General features: G+C 40.5%; 1 protein-coding gene across 2 annotated transcripts in view; it reads right to left on the reverse strand.

Annotated features, from left to right (window-relative positions):
- Positions 1-20,455, reverse strand: part of musk (muscle, skeletal, receptor tyrosine kinase) — a 196,922-nt gene that overhangs the window by 117,739 nt on the left and 58,728 nt on the right. For both annotated transcript variants that reach the window (XM_072588112.1, XM_072588114.1), the window contains 2 exons: positions 14,646-14,770; positions 10,426-10,585 (listed from right to left, as the gene is read on the reverse strand). In XM_072588112.1, coding sequence (XP_072444213.1) covers positions 10,426-10,585; positions 14,646-14,770 — 285 coding nt within the window. The remainder of the gene's footprint in view (positions 1-10,425; positions 10,586-14,645; positions 14,771-20,455) is intronic.

Here is a 20,455-nt window from a genome sequence, read left to right on the forward strand (position 1 = left end):
TGCCCTGAAATGTTCTGGTCTCCACTTCCTAAGTGTTTGTTGTGTTGAGATTTATGAGACATGGAATTGAGCCCTACTGCTCCTAGCTGTGGAATTTGGCCTTGGATGTGCGGCTCCAAACAAGTTTTCAAAACTCTTTTAAAAAGTCCATTAAAACATACTTTATAAAAAAAAAGTTGCCCTGTTTAAAAACACTTAGGCCTCAGGGTAAGAATTGGGATGAATTTCAGCAATTCATTTATCTCCATCTTGATTCACTTAACTGGTTGTTATCTGGCATTTATGTGACAAGGACATGATAAAGAATTTACAGCAAAAAGCAATGGAAACTATTTAGCTCAAAGATCCAAGTTGTTTTATGTTTATTCAAATGGCTTCAGTGGGATGTAGGTATTGCTGATAAGACCACAATTTGTTGTCTACAGCCAAATGGTTTTGAAATCTGTGAGTGACTTGACTATTTCAGAAAACAGTTCAGAGTCAGCCACATTGCTACAGGTCTGGGATCACATTTCGGACAGACGAGGTAAAGATAGGAGATTTTCTTCCCCAAAGGACATCAGCGAACCAAGTAAGTATTTACAATAATCAATGATAATTGTCATAGTGACCATTAAGGAGACTACTTTTATATACCAGATTTATTAATTGCATTTGAATTCCACCAGGTGCCATTGTAAGATTTGAACCCATATGTTCTGATTTACTAACCAAGTGTCATTATCACCACACCACAACCACCGCCACCATCAGCTACACCCAATCCACACTCCAAACAACCTCTGGGAGCCTCAACTCATCCTTTTTCATCTAACCCGATTAGACTATCTTTCCATTTCTTTCCCTCTCCTGTGTTCATTTAGATTCCCTTTAAATACATCTATGCTATTCATTTCAACCACCTCATGAGGTAGCAAGGCCAGCCCAGAGCCTTTGCTTTTTAGAGACTAGGCACTGGCAATGTTAATAAACAAGATCCATTTTTAAAACTTAATCAAAAACACAGAACCTGAAGAGCCATAATGCTGTTGGTCATTCAACTTCAAAAGGAGAAATAATTCAAACTACAACATTCTCATATCAAATCCAGAACCAGCTCATAATATAAACAGAAACTACAGGAGAAACCAAGTCAGCTGAGTAACATTTAGCTCTGAAGAAGTCATATTGAACTCAAAATGTTTATCGCTCCAGATGCTGTCAGATCCACTGGGTTTTTCTTTTTAGTTCTATTTTGGATTTCCATTATCTGCAGTATTCCATTACCAGTATATCAATTTTGAACTTCAAACTAATTTTAATATTTTGAATCTGGACACAAAAGGCTGGAACTGATAGCTACCTGACATGTAACCTGACTTTTTTTCGTGAATTGAAATCACTCACTCTCAGGAAGGATAACAGTAACATTCCAATCTAATGTGCGTCAATGCCCTCAGCTCAAAGCAATTGGTTAGGGGGATGGGGGTGGGGCTTGTTACCTGACTGAATGGTTCATTCAGAAGCAACATTAGCTGTCTCAGATGCCTAGAAGTGTTGACTCACAACAAAATGTGTAATCAACATAACTACCTGCCATATTTGGAAAGACCACTGAACTCGTGAAAGGTCACTTAGTGAGAAAGATTTCGTTTGTCTGCTTTGGAAATCAACTCGCAGCTGCGTACAGGAGTTTCTCCAAAATCCATCAAATTGGCTATGTGCATTTCAAGCAGACAAGGTAATTATCAGTGATACCTTGAAAGCAGGAGGTTCTAACAGAGCAATGTGTTCTGACTTCACTTGTGAACTAATCTCCAAATAATTCAACTATAAGAAGCCTTACAAGCTGCTGTGAATCCTTTGCTTGACATAACCTTAATTTCAACTTTAAAGCATCAAAATCTTCGAAGAAACTATTTTTAAAAACTGCATTTCTGACATGAGGTAGACTTAGACTGTAAACCGCAGACTGGATTAAGCATAATTAGCAACTGTGTAGTATTTCACTCTTGTACTATTTCACTTGATTCTAATATTCACCTGTACAAGAAGGTGCTGCATTTAATTTTTGGTGTGAGAGATACACACCTCTAATGTCACAAAACATGCTAATCACAACGCATGCAAACAGGTAAGTTCTGTTCCTGACACTTGGTTGACTAACAACTAATTTAAGATTAGAGTGGTGCTGGAAAAGCACAGCAGTTCAGGCATCATCCAAGGAGCAGGAAAATCGACGTTTCGGGCAAAAGCCCTTCATCAGGGCTTTTGCCCAAAACGTCGATGTTACTGCTCCTCGGATGCTGCCTGAACTGCTGTGCTTTTCCAGCACCACTCTAATCTAAACTCTGGTTTCCAGCATCTGCAGTCATTGTTTTTACCTAACAACCAATTTAAGATTATTCGTAGGGTTCACAATATGTTTCATAGAAGTTTCAGATTTTGGTACACTGAAAGCTGTCCACTGAACAGCAGAGGAATGTATCTAGCCTTTGGGCCTGTTGTGAATTGTGGATGACAATAGTTCCATGGTGCATTCTCTTCAGCAAGTCTGAGCTGAATTGTTAACCAATCAGCACCTTTTTCTCATTGCCACACAGGGCTGAGTCTTATGTTTTTTGTTTAGGTGTGAGGGTTTTTGGAGGGATTCTTGCTGTGTGGCTCAGTGAGATGTTTTGCATTATTTCACCAAGCCTGCCCCCATTAAGTAGCCACCCAACTCCTATGGCACCCCCCATAAATGACTTACATTAACACAGGACATTATTCAGATATTCCCAAAACACTGGCACTCTTAAAAATGCATCATATAAGCACGGTCTGTCCAGAGCTGCTGTTTAGTCCTGATGCAATGTTGTGATTTGAAATGTTGATCTCTTTCTCCTCTGATGTTGCTTGTCCTGCTATACTTTTTGAGCTCCTCTCTTTGTCTACCCTGCATGGTTCCTGACATACCCCGGACATACCAGATAAGGGGAAACTGACATTCCAACTTGAGGCAGGAATCTGGAGGCCTTGTGGGATTGGTGGTACAGCTGTCAGACTCCCTCATCACCCAGGATGACCAATGGAGCCCACAGTACCACATCATGCAGCTTGATGTAATGTTGTCACATGGGTCAATGCAATTCATCCTCCTTCAGGAATACCGAGCGATGTAGGAAGAAGGTGAATGCCATTCTCCAGTCTGCCAGGGCAGGTGTCATTGTCTTCTCTCCATTACCTCACGCTCACTCTCTCTCTGGTCCTGAACCCACTTCCCACCAAAGCCCCTGTGCTGTCACTCTCACTGTTGTCTGCATTTCCTTACTCACCCTCATCCACCCCGATCCTTCACTCCATTGACCTTGCATGCCCTCTGTGTTGCCCATTCACTAGCTCAGGACACTTGCACCCAGAATAACAGCCATCTCCTATAATACCTGCCTCTCTCTCATTTCAGGAGGAAGACAGCTGCACCCTCTCCACCCTGCCTGCCTCAAGAGGACAGAAAGAATCAAGATAGGCTGCCTGAATTTCAGCACCTCACTTTATATGTGGAGAGCATTCTGACACTGACCACCTTCCCTTACAATGCCAGGATCTCCTGTATGAAAATTATCTCCTTTAACTTCCCTGTGACAAAAAGCAAGGCAAGTCAGGATTAATATGAACCAGGTATCTCTTGTTGAAGAGGTAAAGTCCAAACAGGCAAGGCAAGGCAATACAAGACAGGGATGCTTTGAGCATCCAGGTAATTCTGAGATGCAGTCTGGTCCAGTCTATGAGCTGGGTATACGTTCATGGGCACATGGTATCCTAGCTGCAGCATTAAAACATTAGTAGCTGTTGTAGCCTGAGGTGCGACATTGAATTGCAGAAGCACCTTGTTAATGGTCCATATGGGAAGTGGATTGGAGACGTGCCATGAGAATTCTTACAGGTTGGCCCATGTTGTATGCCAATGTCTGTGGATGTGGGGTGCATGTGGCCAGTGCTTATCGAGCAGTTCCAGAGATATTGGTGCCTGGTGTCTAACCCTGGGCTTCTCTCCAGCAAGCAGTAAGCTTGACATCTCTCTCAAGATTTCTCAACATCTAGTTTATTTGGTGTGTTTGGTAAGATAGGAAGCTGAATATTAATAAAGTGCTGAACAAGCTTTAACTGTCCCTCACTGGCAACTCATGAGAAACCCATCACGTGGCTCCACAAAAGCATCAAAGTTGAAGCGATATATTCCTGATGTTAAGATCGGCCTCACTGTACTCATTGCCCGATTCTGCCACAAGTCTCAACATAGCCTTCATTCCTTGGACCCCTGTAAAATTCCTCCCTTTGCAATTTAGTATTCTTGTGTATGCCAGAGTTGTTTGGAAGGGCAGCTTCGCAGAGAAGATGGTGGAGCAGCAACAGCCAGAGTTTATGGTGGTAATATGGGAGGCACGGCAGAAACATATCCTCAGGAAGAAGATACATACTAAGGAAAGGACGAGGCAATCATGGCTGATGAGGGAAGTCAGGGACAACATAAAAGCAAAAGAAAAAAGTAGTGAAGACCAGCGGGAAGCCTTGGATTGGGAAGCCCTTTAAAAATCAGCAGAAGACAACTAAAACAGCAATAATGTGGAAGAAGATGAAGCATGAGGTTAAGCTAGCTAGTGATATAACCAAAGATTGCAAGAATTTTTTTATATATATAAAAGGTAAGAGAGAGGCAAAAGTGGACATTGGATTGCTGGAAAACGGGTCTGGAGAAATAGTAATGGGGAGCAAAGAAATGGTGGAGGAACTGAATAGGTACTTTGCATCAGTCTTCAAGTTGGAAAACACCAGTAGCATTATAGAAGTTCAACATAGAGTCGGGGCAGAGGTGAGTGTACTAAGGAGAAGGTGTTGGGGAAGCTCAAAGGTCTGAAAGTGGATAAATCACTCAGACTGGATGGAATACACTCCAGGTTTGTGAAGGAGATATCTGAGGAGGTTGTGGAAGCATCAGTGGTGGATCTTTCAGGAATCACGAGCATCAGGGAGGATCGCAGAGGATTGGAAAACAATTAATGTACACCCTGTTTAAGAAGTGAGCCTGACTTCAGACTTTGCTCATTTTTAAGGATGTTCTTGCAGGGTACTGAAAAATGCATGGTGAAATAGGTTAAGTAAGCATGGCTTTGTCAAGGGGAAGTCATGCCTGAAAAACTTGATAGAATTCTTTGAGGAGGTAATGAACAATTTAGTCAAAGGAGAGCCGGTGGACATAATCTAATTGGATTTACAGAAGTCCTTTGACAAGGTGCCGCACAGGAGGCTGCTAAATAGAATAAGAGCTCATGGTGTTAAAACCAAGGCATTCGGCATGGATACAAGATTGGCTGACTGGCAAAATGTCCAGAATGGGGATAAAAGGGTCTTTTTCAGGTGAGCAGTCAGTGACTAGTAGAGTTCTGCACGGGTCAGTGTTGGTACCACAAGTATTTATGTTATACATCAACGATCTAAATGGAGGAACAGAGGGCATTTTTGCTAAGTTTGCAGAATGACACAAAGATACATGGAGGGGCAGGTCATATTGAGGAAGCAGGGAGGCTGCAGAAGGACTTGGACAGGTTGGGAGAATGGGCAAAGAAGTGGCTGATGGAATATAATGTGGGAAAAAGTGAAGTCTTGCATTTTGAGATATAGACTATTCTCTAAATAGAGAAAGGCTTTGGAAATTTGAAGCACAAAATGACTTAGGAATCCTAATTCAGGGTAACATGCAGGTTTAATTGGTAGTTAGGAAAGCAAATGCAATGTTAGCATTTACTTTGAGAAGGATAGAGAGCAGTGATGTACTGCTGAGACTGTATAAGGTTCTGGTCAGATTGCAATTGGAATATTATGAGTAGTTTTGGGCCCCATATCTAAGGAAGGATGTGCTAGTGTTGGAGGAATTCCACAGGAGTTTTACAAGAATGATCCTGGGAATGAAGGGCTCACCATATGAGCAACATTTGAGAACGCCTGGTCTGTACTTGATGGAGTTTAGAAGGATGAGGGGGATCTCATTGAAACCTACAGAACACTGAGAGGCCTGGTTAGAGTGGAAGTGGAGAAAATGTTTCCACTCATGGGAGAGACTAGGACACGAGAGCACAACCTCAGAGTGAGGGGAGAATCCTTTAGAACAGGGACGAGAAGGAATTTCTTCAGACAGAAGTCATTGCAGAATCTGCAGAACTCATTGCCACTGAAGACTGTGGAGGCCAAGTCATTGAGTTTCTTTAAGAGACGGAGAGGCAGGTTCTTGATGAGGAAGGGGATCAAAGGTTATGGGGGGAAGGTAGGAGAATGGGATTGAGAAACATATCAGCCATGATCAAATGGTGGGGCAGATCCAATGGGTGAATGGCCTAATTCTGATCCTTTATCATATGGTCTCACGGTCCGTACTGATAAACATGTCTCTTATGTTACCTCCTACCAAGCAACTAAATACTAAAATTTGTCTCTCCCTGAGTAGTTTTATATATATATGAATGTATTTTAGTTCCTTAAAAAAATAGTAGTATATATTTTGTTATCTATTTGTTCAAGTTTGATTGGAATTAGCATCAAATATTTCATTTTTAAAGAAAATTTAATTAAAATTGAAGGTAATATGGTGGCTAAAAATGCAAAACATTTGTGAATACTAACAACAGAAGCTGGGTGTACTTATGTTTGTATAAACAAGAAAATGAATGCAAAAAACAGAAAGGGAAAGATATTGTTACTTTATAGTGATTTTTGCTGTTCAGCTGATTGGTGTAGAGACACACTTGCATTTTTTAATGAACTGTAGTTTGATGACTCCTGTTCCAGACAGAAGAATCCCAGCCTGTTGAATAATTCCTGACGGATACAACCTCTTAATTTTTGTGTCAACAATCATGACTATTTTGGGCCAATTTTAAGATGATGTTAAAGGGGGCAATCCATCATAAAGCCACACACTAAGCTGATATATAGATCCTTGTGAGCATCCGATTTCCTTTCTGGTCACTGAAGATTTACAAGGAAGATATCAGAAATGAGAGAGCCTGTATTCATCAGAAATGTTGGAAGATGGTGATGGGGGTGATACAGCATAAATTATTTAATACGCTGGAAAGAATAGATAGGGCAGACATGGGAAAGGAGTTTCCATTTTGGGAGAGGCCGAACTAAGGCCTGTCAATATAAGACAGTCATTAAAAATTCCAGTAGAGAATTGAGAAGAATCTTTTTATAAAATCAGGTTGTCGTTACAATGGGGAGTAGTCGGGGTCAATAGCTCGGATGCATTTAAGAGGAAACTGGATAAACATACAAGAAAGAGTTGCAGGTGATAGGATGACTTAGGAATTCTCCACCTCAGAAGGCAATTGAAATGGGGTTGTTGAAGATTTTTTAAAGACAGAGCTGGATACTTATTTTGGTTTGGCAGGGGAATCGAGGGTCAGATGAAAATGAGTGTGGACGCCCATGTGGAAGATAAAAATGAGTATGAACAGTATCTGTGCTGTAAACACTGTATAATGTAGATATGTACTTTGGATGCAACTCTTAGGCTCAGACTAGGCCAGTATGGATGAAAATACTCAGGAAAGTACTCTGTATTGGTGTAAATTCTCCATTATAAGCACTCATCCTTAGGATGTCTCCATGAAAAGATGATGATTTAGCATGAAGTAGTGCCAGAAAGAAGGTCAGGTTGAATGAAGCTGCTAACAAAATGGAAAAAGCATTGACAATGGCCATTCTCAACTCCCAGATAATCATTACTAGCTGTTAGACTTCAGTTCACCTTCTCAGCTATCAGAGATAGAAAATGTTTGTTCTGCCGGTCCATGTTATTTATAATAAAATGTGTTATTTTCAGAGTGAAAAGATGCATTAACCAACCAACAGAGCTAGGGATGGAACAAAGTGTCTCTGATTCACGACACCGACTACTGCGGTGGTTCCCTATTGTTGACCCAAACACAGCATCCAGTATCTCTGAGTCTTAACTCAAACTGCAGCAAAACAGCATCACTGACTCATGACCCAAACAGCAACAGTGGATCTGAATTTTAACCCACTGTAGAGTAAACAGCGCATATGATATATACAACAAACTGCAGTAAACAGCCTCACTGATTCGTGACCCAAACTACAGCAAACAGCATCTCTGAATCATAACCAAAACTACAGCAAATGCTGTCTCTGACCCACATTACCACAAAAAGTGTCTCCGACTCATGATCAAAATGATAGCAATGTATGTTCCAAATTAAAGTAGTCTCCCTGAATCATAAACCAAACTACAAATATGCCCCTGAATCATAACTTATTTTTATTTCTTTACTGATTGAGAATCCCAGTGTTTGAAAGGGTGACTGCAGTTTTGGGGCCGATCACCTGGCACCCATGACAAATGCCATAGACTATTGTTTGAGCAAGCATTGATTGCAGTATGAATTGCAAATGATTTGAAGCTGAGGGGATGTACTGACACAGTTTTTGTTGGCAACAAGATGTTGATTGGTCTATGTATTGGTGACCAGTTATCATTGACCTTTTGCCTGCTAACAACTGTGTGATTGGTTCTCAGCTAACTGAACAGCTTGGAGTTGGGAACATATTACGAAAACAAAGGAGTATACAGTTGTTCCAGACTCAGGAGCAGTCTTTCTGTTCTCCATTGTCAAAACTCACTGTAAATCTAGGGAAATCAGTTTATCCTCATGCAACAATTGTTATATGCTGTGACTGAACTGATAAGTCAGAGAATTTTTATCAGGGAACCAGTCACCTTTTGTGTCTCTCCAACCAGTAGAAGCAGCCACAGAAAGACAACTAAAGTAACATATTGGTCAGCTGAAGAGTCATCAAGATCATCTCAACAACAAAATCTGGGAACAAAGACTTCTGAGCTGTTTTTCCTGATTTACCTCTCCAACTATAACTCACTTTCCTTGTTTGTTGGTCTGTGTGTAAGGGGCAGTTGTCAGGGGATTGAAGTTATAATTATTAGTGTCATTAATGATGGTTTATAACTGCTTAGCTGTTACTAAAGTCTAATTACTTGGGAACAAATAGTAATTCTTATTCAGTACAGAAACCTGATCTGTGTTTTCTATGAAATTGGTCCATAGATAAAGATGAACCTATAGACATTGTATGATGGTATTTCTGGAAGGTTTTAGTTCAAAAGACATTGGTTAAAGAAAATAAAAGATTAAGGTTTAGGGGGTATATATTAGCAAGGATAGTGAATTGGCCAGCTGGCAGGCAAAAAAACAGACAGTATTGACAAATGGGCCATTGTCTGGTTGGCAGGGAGTGATAACTAGAGTCCCACATAGATCTGGGTCTGTGTCTCAGGTTTTCCAGTTTACATCAATGAATTTAGTGAGAGAAGCAAATACATTGTAGCTAAACTCAGAACAGGGATAGTACGGTAACTCAGTGGTTAGCACTGCTGCTTTACAGCACCAGGGACCTGTGTCTAATGCCAGACTCGGGTGACTGCCTGTGTGGGGTTTGCATGTTCTCCCTGTGTCTGTGTGGGTTTCCTCCCAAAGGCCAAAGATGTGCACGTTAGGTGCATTAGTCGGGGGTAAATAAAGGATAGAGGAATGAGTCTGGATGGGTTACTGTTTGGAGGGTCAATGTTGAATTGCTGAGCTGTAGAGTCTGAATCCACGCTATAGGGATTCTATACTGTGTGGAATGAGTGGATTGTCTGCTGTGTATAAGTTGGATGGGCCAGGCTTAATTTCACTGGGCTTTAGAAGAGTAAGTGTGGCTTTATTGAAGTGTTTAAGATCCTGAATGATTTTGACAAGGTCAACGTGAAATATTAGTCCCTTTTGTAACAGAGATAATGGGAATTTCTTTTCTCTCAGAAGGTTGTGTGATTTCATTTCAGAGGGCGACTGAAGTGGGTTATTGAATATTTTTAGGACAGAGGTAGATAGATTTTTGTTCAGCGGGGGAATCAAGAGTTCGTAAAGGTGGATGTAAATGTGGTATTTGAAATACAAAAAGATCAGCATGATATTAATGAATGGCAAAGCAGGCCTGAGTGACTAAATGGGCTAGTATTCGGGGCAAAGAGGCATACAGCATGGAAATAGACCCTTTGGTCCAACAAGCCATAATCCCAAACTAAACTAGTCCCAGCTGCTTGCGCTTGACCCATATCCCTCCAAACATTTCTTATTCATGAAAGAACTAAAATGAACCAAAATAAAAATCTTATATGACTGAAATGTAATAACTGTAAAAAGTCTAGAAGTAAATCTAGAAATAAGCCTGAATCTCTCAGGAGCAGCTGCAAGATCCATGCTGCTCTCAGTCCACCATTTTAGTTCTGCTCCTATTTTGAAGATTCACATGCTCATAATATTTTGCATTAAGAAAATTGTTAGGAAGATCAGGAAGACAGCAATTCCTAACTTAGTAACGTCCCTAACTTACCTGTGATGCTGAGTGTAGCAGTGGCTTTTGCCGTTGTACTCCCTTCATTGTGTTTGTTTGTCGTCAAGCAAGTGAACAGTGAAGGTCTGGTAACATGCACTCGCAGCCTCGACTCCATCACTTCCCCCTTAATGCGGTTCTCAATCAAGACCATGGAAACCTGGAGAAAACACCAAGGAAACCATGGGTTGATGCCACACATTTTGCCAAAACACTTTGGGTTCAAAAACTTGGTGTAAACTACTTGAAACATATCAGTGGTTAGCACTGCTGCCTCACAGTGCCAGGGACCTAGGTTTGATTCCAGCCTTGGGTAACTGGCTGTGTGGAGTTTGCACATGCTCCCCGTGTCTGTGTGGGTTTCCTCCAGGTGCTCTGGTTTGCTCCCACAGTCCAAAGATGTCCAGAGTAGGTGGATTGGCCCTCCTAAATTACCCATAAAGTCCAGGATTTGTCGGCTAGGTGGGTTAGCCACAGGAAATGCAGGGTTACAGGGATAGTTTGGGGGGGGGGGGGTGCGGGGGTCTGGGTGGGATGCTCTTTGGAGGGTTGGTGTGGACACAATGGGCTGAATAGCCTGCCTCCACATTGCAGGGATTCTATGATTCTTGTTGATGGGACCATTTGTTGAAGAAAGCAACAGATCTGTATCACAAAAAGTGAACTGAGGTAAAATATAGATAAAGTGCTTTTTTAAGACAATGTCTGTGACTACATGAGAATGTGGCATAGTTCTAATTTCTTATTGTAGCATTGTTTTTAATTTTGTATTTTAGAGAAAGTTTAAATGATGGGTGTAAGTCTCCAACACAGCTGCGAGGGGAACATTGATCACTTAACTTAGGGGAGTTTAATTACTAACACCACAGATTGCTGAAGAGAGAATGAGTGAGAAAGACTGAACTAGAAATCATTTAGACAATTGTCTCTTTTAGTCTTCTTCATTCTTGGATTTTTAATTCTTAAACAAGCTTCACTGAAGTGAAGAAAGACAATTGACTTGTCTGTGCTGGGCCCTCATTGCAATTTATAGCAGTGACTTAGATGAATTATGATTGAAGTTCTGTTGACTAAATATGCAAATGATACAAAGATAGGTAGAAACATTCGGTGTGAAGAAGACATAACAAGGAGTGGTCTACTATAGATAGGTTAAGCAAGTGCGCAATAATCTGGCAGATAGTACATTATATTTGAAAATGCAAAGTTGTTCATTTTGGCAAGAAGAATACATGTAGAGTATTCCTTAAATGGAGAATGACTGCAGAATTCTGAGGTGCAGAGGGATATTGTTGTTCCAATGCATAAGTCACAGAAGGTTCACTAGATTGATATTTAGCCAGAATCGATTTCATATGAGAATAGGCTGCATAGGCTGGGCTTGTTTACACTAGAATTTAGAAGAGCAAGGAGTGATTTGATTGAAGTTTTTAAGATTTTGACTGGTCTTGACAAGGATATTTACACTTGTGGGCAAGTGCAAATATAGGGAATAAAGTCACAGAGTCATACAGCATGGAAATAAACCCTTCGGTCCAACCAGTCCATGCTGAACATAATCCCAAACTAAACTAGTCTCACCTGCCTTGTCTTGGACCATATCCCTTCAAACCATTCCTATTGATGTACCTATCCAAATGTCTTTTAAATGCTGTTAATTGCACCCACATTCACCACTTTCCCAGAAAGTTCATTACACATGTGAACCACCCTCTGTGCAAAAAAATTTGCCTCTCATATCTTTTTAAAATCTCTTTCCTCTCATCTTGAAAATGTGCCTCCTCGTCTTCAAATCCCCCGATCCTAGAGAAAATGCATGTACAACTTACTTTATCTATACCTCTCATTAGTTTATAAACTTCTATCAAGTCACCTCTCAACCTCCAACATTCCAGTGAAAAAACTCCCAGCCTATCCAGCTTTTCTTTATAATTCAAATCTTCCATGCCCAGCATCATCCTGGTAACTCTCTTTTGAATCCTCTCCAACCTAATACTACCTTTCCTATAACTGGGTGACTAGAACTGGACACAGTATTCCAGAAGAAGCCTCACCAATGTCCTGTACAGCCTCAGCATGACTTCCTAACTCTTATACTCAGACGACTAAGCAACGAAGGCAAGTGTGTCAAACATCTTTTTAACCACCCTGTCCATATGTGACACAAACTTCAAATACTTATGTAGCAGCACCCTTCTACCACACTACCTATGGATCTAGCATTAATTGTATAAGCCCTACCCTTATTTCTTATTCCAAACTGCAATATCTCACATTTAACCAGATTGAAGTCCAGTTGCCATTTTTCAGCCCATTGACCAATTTGTAGAATCTATAGAGATGTACAGTACAGAAACAAACCCTATGATTTGTCCATACTGACCAGATATTCAAAATTAATCTAGTCCCATTTGCCAGCACTTTGCCCATATCTCTCTAACCCTTCCTATTTATATACCTATCCAGATGCCTTTTAATTGTTGTAATTGTACCAGTCTCCACCACTCCTATTGGCAGCTCATTTCATGTACACACCACCCTTTGTGTGAAAAAGTTGCTCCTTAGGTCCCTTTTAAATCTTTCCCCTCTCACCCAAAAACTATGTTCTCTAGTTCTGAACTCCCCCACCCCATGGATTGGATGAAAGGTTAAGAGTAACTGATTATTGGTCAAAAAAGGGGAAGAGGAGAATATGGAGTTATTCACAGTCGGTGCAACACCTAGGGCCGAATGGCCTGTACTGTGTTGTAATGTTCTGTGTTCAAAGGAGAAGTGGGAGGAAAAGGAGTTGCATGTGAAGGGTTGGTGAGTAGAGTATTGAAAAGATCATTGTGCATTTTATCAGATGGAGGGTACTATAACCATATGTGTAGCACAGCGAGTCTGGTCAGAAGATACAGTAAGGGATTAATATTCAACACCTCACACACTTCTAATTCTGGATGTTTCTGGTTGAATATAGAACGGTTTCTCTCCCAAGACTTCACAGTAGGAGAATTAGTGAAAGTCAAGGTCACAGGATATAAGTAAGGTCTAGGAGTTTGGAAGTACTAACATTTGAGAAAATAAATGGAGTGGCCATTTCTCCTTCCTATGTCATGTCCTTACAGCCAACACCTGCCACTTGAAAGGAAAGAAAGAATAGGCAAACAGAGAAATGAAAGTAAATGTTAATGGGAGACAATGATGGAGGAGATAGAAGAGAAGAAAGGATAAAGCAGAAAGGATAAACAACATAAAAACAACAGAGGAAGGTAAGGGAGTGCCTAAATTCTACAATGAACTACATATAACAATGTCTGGATTAACTGTGCTAATTGTGACCTTTTGGAAGAACAGCATCATAGATTTCCCAAAATGGTATCTGGATTGCAAGGATGAAATAGCATTGAGAGTTTACAACTACTTGTTGTATTCAATGGAATTTTGAAGTTTAAGCATTGATTTGATTTTTTTTTAAATATTAAAGGGAACTGATAACATAAAAGAGTGAACATGTTTCCAGTGGTCTAAGACTGAAAGTATCTTCCCATAAGCAGGAGAGATTGAAGGAGAGGACCCCACAACCTGTCTTGGTGTGAAATAACCTGCCAGCACTTGCAGCCTTCAGGCAGCTGATTGGCTATTCGATTGGCATGGGGATCTGGGACGAGGAGGTCCCAACTGCTGGGGAAGGTGGAGCTTAGACCTTCCAACCAAAATCTTAATTTGGGCAGAGCTGTGATAGTGGCAGGATCCAGCCTATTTAAATTCCTGTCCCACATCTAGGCCCAGTGACTCCACTTTAAGGGATTAAAGCCACGAGTGCAATTAGGAACGTTTCTGCAAGCATATGAGAAAACAAATATGCATTTATACGGTAGTTTTCATGATTACTGGACATCTCAAATTGCTTTACAATCAATGAAGTGTAAGGTAGGCAATAAGGGATGGTAGAAATTTCAAACATTCTTCCCCAAATGTCAGTTGATGTTGGATGTATTATTACTTTAAATTCTGAGATTGACAGATTTATTTAACCAAAGGAAGCAAGGGGAACGGGAAAATTCAAAGCATATCTAGTCAGGTCACAGATCGGCCGTGATCTCTTAGAATGGAGGTACAGTCTTGAGGCAATGAGAGGCCTCCTCCAGATCTCTAGTCCAATAACAACACTGTCACACCATGTTATCCCTCAGTTTCATGACCATCCAACTGAAAGATATATGAATGATACTCACTGGTTTTCCATTCTCTAACCACTTGATTGTGGGAATAGGGACACCTGTGGCTTTGCATTGCAGAGTCACCTCAGACCCAAAACTGACATTCTGCGATGTAGGAGCCTTCACGATTCTGGCAGGGACTAGGAAGAAACAAAACAGACATAGAGAATACCACCGACCTTAAAAATCTATCACTGAAGCAATGACAGTCACCTCCTAAATACTCTAGAGAGCTCTTCATTTTTATTGCAATTTTTGCTTTCTGAGAAAAAGGAACTTACATTTAAATACCGCCTTTCACATCTTCAGAATTTCCAGCAGTACTTTTGAAGGGTGGCTATTGTAGTAATGTGGGAAGCACAGCAGCTAATTTGTGCACAGCGAGCTCCTCAAACATGGCAGTACCACCATGTCATTGTCTCTCCTAATTTCATGATCATGAAACCTGAATTGGGAAATGTCAGCCTTGACTTTTGTGGTCAATTCTCTGGAATGGGAATTGAACCCAAAAGCTTTTACTTGGTGGTGAAAGTGCTCCTCCCTGACCCACAACATTCATCCTTTCATAAACCTGAATTGCTTACGGCAATAACCATTTGGGAATATTATTAGTTTGTACATTCATACCCGTGTCTATTTAATGGAAACATTGATTCTTAAACACAGGGGCTTGGTGATGTCACAGGATTATACCAAATACCTGAATGGTAATATCAAACCTTCACTCCGTGGCTAATTATTTTGCTGAAGGAAATGCAGCTGTATTTAAAGGGTCTGCATTGGTACAGTAGCAAAATTGATGCTCAGATACTTGTCACAGTCCCTAATTTAATTGCTCATTAATGTTCCCAATAGAAAGGCAGGCAACTCTCTATGAGTAAGAGAGACTACATTTTGTAAACAAACCCTTAACACCAGCATTCTGAGATTGCAATTCCCTTTGGAACATTTTTTCTCTTCTATCTGATAGTGGGTTTAGTCATGTGTGTCACCACTTAGAAGGGATTGAATAGTTTTATTTGATTCATTCATGGGAAGTGGCATCATCTTGCTGCTTCTTGCCAAGGTAATAGTTGGCATAGGTGGATCTTTCTTCACTTCACAGCTTCATGCGTACATATTTGCCATCAATTTGCAATGTAATTGGTTTAATAAAAAAAATGTGGATCTGTCACATGATATCTGACATCTGATGGTGACCCAATCTTCCCTGAAGGGTAATTGTGAGTAAGAATCCCAATTATCTAACACTGGCGTGCTCATAAGATAGGAAAATGTACAAAGCACATTCACTATTCCTCAATTAAAGGGAATCTGGGCTGTCAGGGGACAAGTAGCTCTCTAACACTGCATGGTATATTAAGTACAACAGATAGTCTTAATGGGAAGTCACATATTTTTCAATAGACATTATATGTAAAATGCTATACTGAGAATATAGGCGGAGGTTTGACTGGGGAGATATTTAGTTGCACAATGAGCTCGACATCCCCTCCCCCTGAGTTCAATTCTCGCCAGTTTAATAGGATGAAGACTTTCCTGTCTTTTTGCTCAAAGGTTCCTTTGGGATGAATTTGGACAATTTCAAATCCAATAGACACAAGTCTACTATGCCATATTGTCTCTAATATGGCATTGGTTGGCAATTGCTTTCAGGTCAAGCAGTAAACAGAAATATCCTCCAATAAATTACCAATCTAGTGATGAAAGGGAAAACTGAATATGGTACAGGAAGAGTATTTTTCTCAAGCATGACAGCACACTCTGCAGATTACACAAAAATGATAGAGTGAATGAGCTTATCCTGAGGCTGAAGTGCACATATTTTAACTTGTTCATATATTACTTTTCACAACAACAACAACCTATATTTATAGGTAACTTTTATACATGAGGCATCCAAAGACATTTCACATGAAAATTATAAAGCAAGATATGATACTGAACTACATAATAATATATTAGAGCAGATTGCCAAGAGTTTGTTTGAAGAGGTGGGTTTTAAAGAATGTCTTAAAGAGTAATAATGAGTTCAGGCGATGGAGAGGTTTATGGAGCAACTTCCAGACAGCTAAAGACACAGCCACTGAGAGTGGTGTGTTTCAACTGGAGATGCTCAAGAGGCATACAGTGACATCAGAGGGTTGTGGGGCTGGAGATCACAAAGACAGGACATCAGTATATGTCTTAATTGCTAAAAAGTTTATTTAGTCATAGACTAACAAAAGCTTAAAGCACAGAAGGAGGCCATTTGGCCTAACATGTTTGCGTGGCTCTTTGAAACCCCAACTCGTTGTTGATAATGCTATAATCTTTCACACTCAAGTCCCTGACCAACAACCTTTTAAAATTACTTATAGAATTAACTTCCACCATCCCTAATGACTAGAAAGAAATCTCCCCATGTTCTTTCTCGAATTTTTTGTCAATGATTATAAGTCCTTGATCTGGATCCATGCTCTAGAGGGAACAGTTTTTCTACTTTTTAATCAACATTTATATAAGGAAGTTCCCTGCTCCTGGAAATTAAGGTCCCAGTGATTTTATGTTGTTTCTTAAACCATTCATTGAAATCTTTGAAACCTACAGCAAAGAAGGAGCATATTCATCCATCAGGTCAGGTCCAGTCAGTACATAGTCATCCATCCTGACTCTAATTTCCAGTTCTTGGACTGTAATGCCATAAATTTTGATACTTCAAATGTATATTCAGAAGGATGTTTGCCACTATACCCTTTCACGCAGTAAATTCACCATGAAAAGATTTCTCCTTTAATCCCCTCTTAACCTCCTAACGATTATACTAAATCTATTCCTTTGGTCATAACCAAAGGCTATATGTCCTTCTGAACAACTCTATTTAGACCCCTCAGAATTTTATGCGTTTCAAATCTGATGTCAGCATCCTCTGTTGTAAAGTAAATAACCCTGACCTGTCCAACTGTTCCTCAAAATTAAAATTCTCAAGTCTAGACAACACCCTTGTCCATTTATTCTTTTTCGAATCATAGAATCCCTACATTGTGGAAACAGGCCCTTCAGCCCAACAAGTCCACACTGGCCCTCTGAAGAGTTACCCTGACCAATGCACCCAACCTAGGCATCTGTGAAGAGTGTGGGCAATTTAGCATGACCAATTCACCTAACCTACACGTCTTTGGACTGTCAGAGGAAACCGGAGCACCTGGAGGAAACCCACGCATACATGGGGAGAATGTGCAAACTCCACACAGACAGTCACCCGAGGCTGGAATTGAACCTGGTTCCTGGTGCTGTGAGGCAACAGTGCTAACCACTAAGCCACCGTAACCACCTCCCTCCCCTCCCCCCCCACCCCATTTTCTTCCCTAATTACCTTCACACTCATGACTACTCTGTCTTTTGTGTCTCTTATTATCGTCATGGGATCAAATCCCAAGCTTAGCATTGTCAAACTACTACTTGTGTATTTACCTACTTTTTCTTGTACTCTTTCCAGCTTTGGTACAGTCCAGTACTAAAGAAATTGCCATTGATTTGAGGTTGTCAGTAAACTGAAAAAAAATTTCAACGCTGAAAGTTCTTGATTTCACATATTGCCCAAGGTCAACATAACATAAAGGATGAACCCAACTTTGAATCAGCAGCTTTGATGGGTGTGGATGTAAGATGGGATTGACTAAATCAAAGTGGTATAAACAACTGTCCTTTGGCGCCCGTTTGAATTTGATCATAAACAGTCCACTGAAAATCAGATATTGTTTCTGCTGAAGTCGCAGACTTTTAAAGTTCAATCATTGTTTTCTACTTTGAAACAGCAACAACAATCCCAACAATCTGCAAGATCTTCACTGTACAATTCCCCAAGGGCCAAGTGCTAAGATACTGCTGCACATCTGCCATTGAAATAAATGACAAAGTTGAGATTTGTTTTGTTTTCCGTTCCCTCCCTCTTTTCTTCTTCCTCCTCCCTTCTGAGTAGGGCTGAGCAGTTAATCTGCTTCCTGGAACCAGCCATTTGCTCCCATTGACCTGTCCAATGTTCCAAACAAGCCCTGTCTCTCATTTTTCATTTATTTATCTTCCGTTCTACCCTTTCCACTCTATACAAAGGGACTTTCCTTTAATTTCCCTGGCCTCTGCTGTGAGTCTCAGATTCTGCCAATTTCGTCATAACTGTGTTACAGCATGAGGGAATTATAAAACAAAAATTGCTCATCATCCCCTATAATTTCATGGCTGAAGTTTTAGCAAGTTGACTTCTATTCAATTTTCTCCTCCCATTTCCTGAAAGCACTGATTCAGGCTGGTCTGCATTTCCAGCTGTTTGTGGTACTTTATTTAAATAGTTCTTGTATGAAGCTAGAAACTGCTGGAAGCTCTTAAAACAATGAATGGGAGCATCACAACTTGAGCCAGATCCTGCCTGATGTCAGTGACTACAAGAACAAATCCTGCCCAATTTTGTCCTATCCCTAGTTTTTGGGGCATTGAGATCAGTTTCCGGGTACTACAAATGTCCTCAACTGAGTCGAGCCAATTTAGAACTATAGCTGAATCCTTCTGAGGTCTATAGCTCTCTGTAATGCAGAGAGTGGAACTGCACAATTAACTGGAATTAACAATTAATTACCAACCTGCGACCAGCCTAGAACAGAATTTAGAACACTGAAACCTGATATGATGTGCTATTTTCTCCTTTTCTTTTTCTTATGTTTGATTGAAGGAGCCCAATAACTGAACGTGGATGCAGGGTTTCTTATATTTTATTGTAGGTTTGCAAAAGAAGTTCTGAGTGGACATTATCCAGGTCCAGTTATTCAAGGTTTCTGATTCGTTCCAAATGATTTATCCTCTACTATCACAATGTTAACAATTGTATTATTATCAACAATATTTAATATGATCAGTTACACTTCACCATCAAGAATGAAGACTGATCCAAAATACTTGCAAGCCAAATTTTTGTCTGATCTTAGGACCAAAAGAGGATTCATTTATTTCCCAGGGGAAAAAAGGAATAGATTAATGCTAGCCCAGCTTGTAAATGGATGGGTTCATGACACTGGTGTCTCAATTTTAATCCTTATACCACGAGGTGACAGATTAACTTTGAACTTAGTTTGGATGATATCAATATTGACTGGTACTGGTCGATTCCACACGTTATATTAAGTACAGGTCATGGACTAGGGTTTGCAACTCTTTGGAATTGATCTGGATTCTCCACCAATTCAAAATTGCTCTCCAAGATACTGTTATGAGGCATAAATTTAAAAAAAAATGTGCTTTTAACTTTCTATGAACACTTCAATTGACTAATCATAAAAACGTTGGAGATGACCAGATGACCAACTGCAGTCAAGTATCATCCAATCAGGTACTCAAGAGGCTGTTTGTTGTCGAATGGGCTGCAGGAAAGCAAGCTAATATATGTGTCAGGCAACCAATGAATGGAGAATGAAGGCTGAACAGTCCTGAAGAAACCTCCAGGAATACATTAAACAAGAATTACTGGCAAACTGAATCCAGACAATGCCACAACCAGGAAGGTTACATCATCACCTGAGCAGATTGTCACAGATACACAGATTGACTGCTTGGCATTGTGGCTCAACCTTCAGACATTGGTTACTCTGTGCAAATTCAAACAAATAGTCCCCATCCCTTCCTCCAAGGCCCAGCTTTTTGACTCAGCTTGCGGTCAGCCTTCCTAAAATCTCCTGAGCACAGGATGGGTTTCCCTCTCAGGGCAGCACAGTGACTCAGTCGCTTGTACTGCTGCTTCACTGCATCGGGCACCCGGGTTCAATTCCACCCTCAGGTGACTGTCTGTGTGCACTTTG

The sequence above is a fragment of the Chiloscyllium punctatum genome, chromosome 2, assembly GCF_047496795.1.
Source record: "Chiloscyllium punctatum isolate Juve2018m chromosome 2, sChiPun1.3, whole genome shotgun sequence".
Taxonomy (NCBI): domain Eukaryota; kingdom Metazoa; phylum Chordata; class Chondrichthyes; order Orectolobiformes; family Hemiscylliidae; genus Chiloscyllium; species Chiloscyllium punctatum.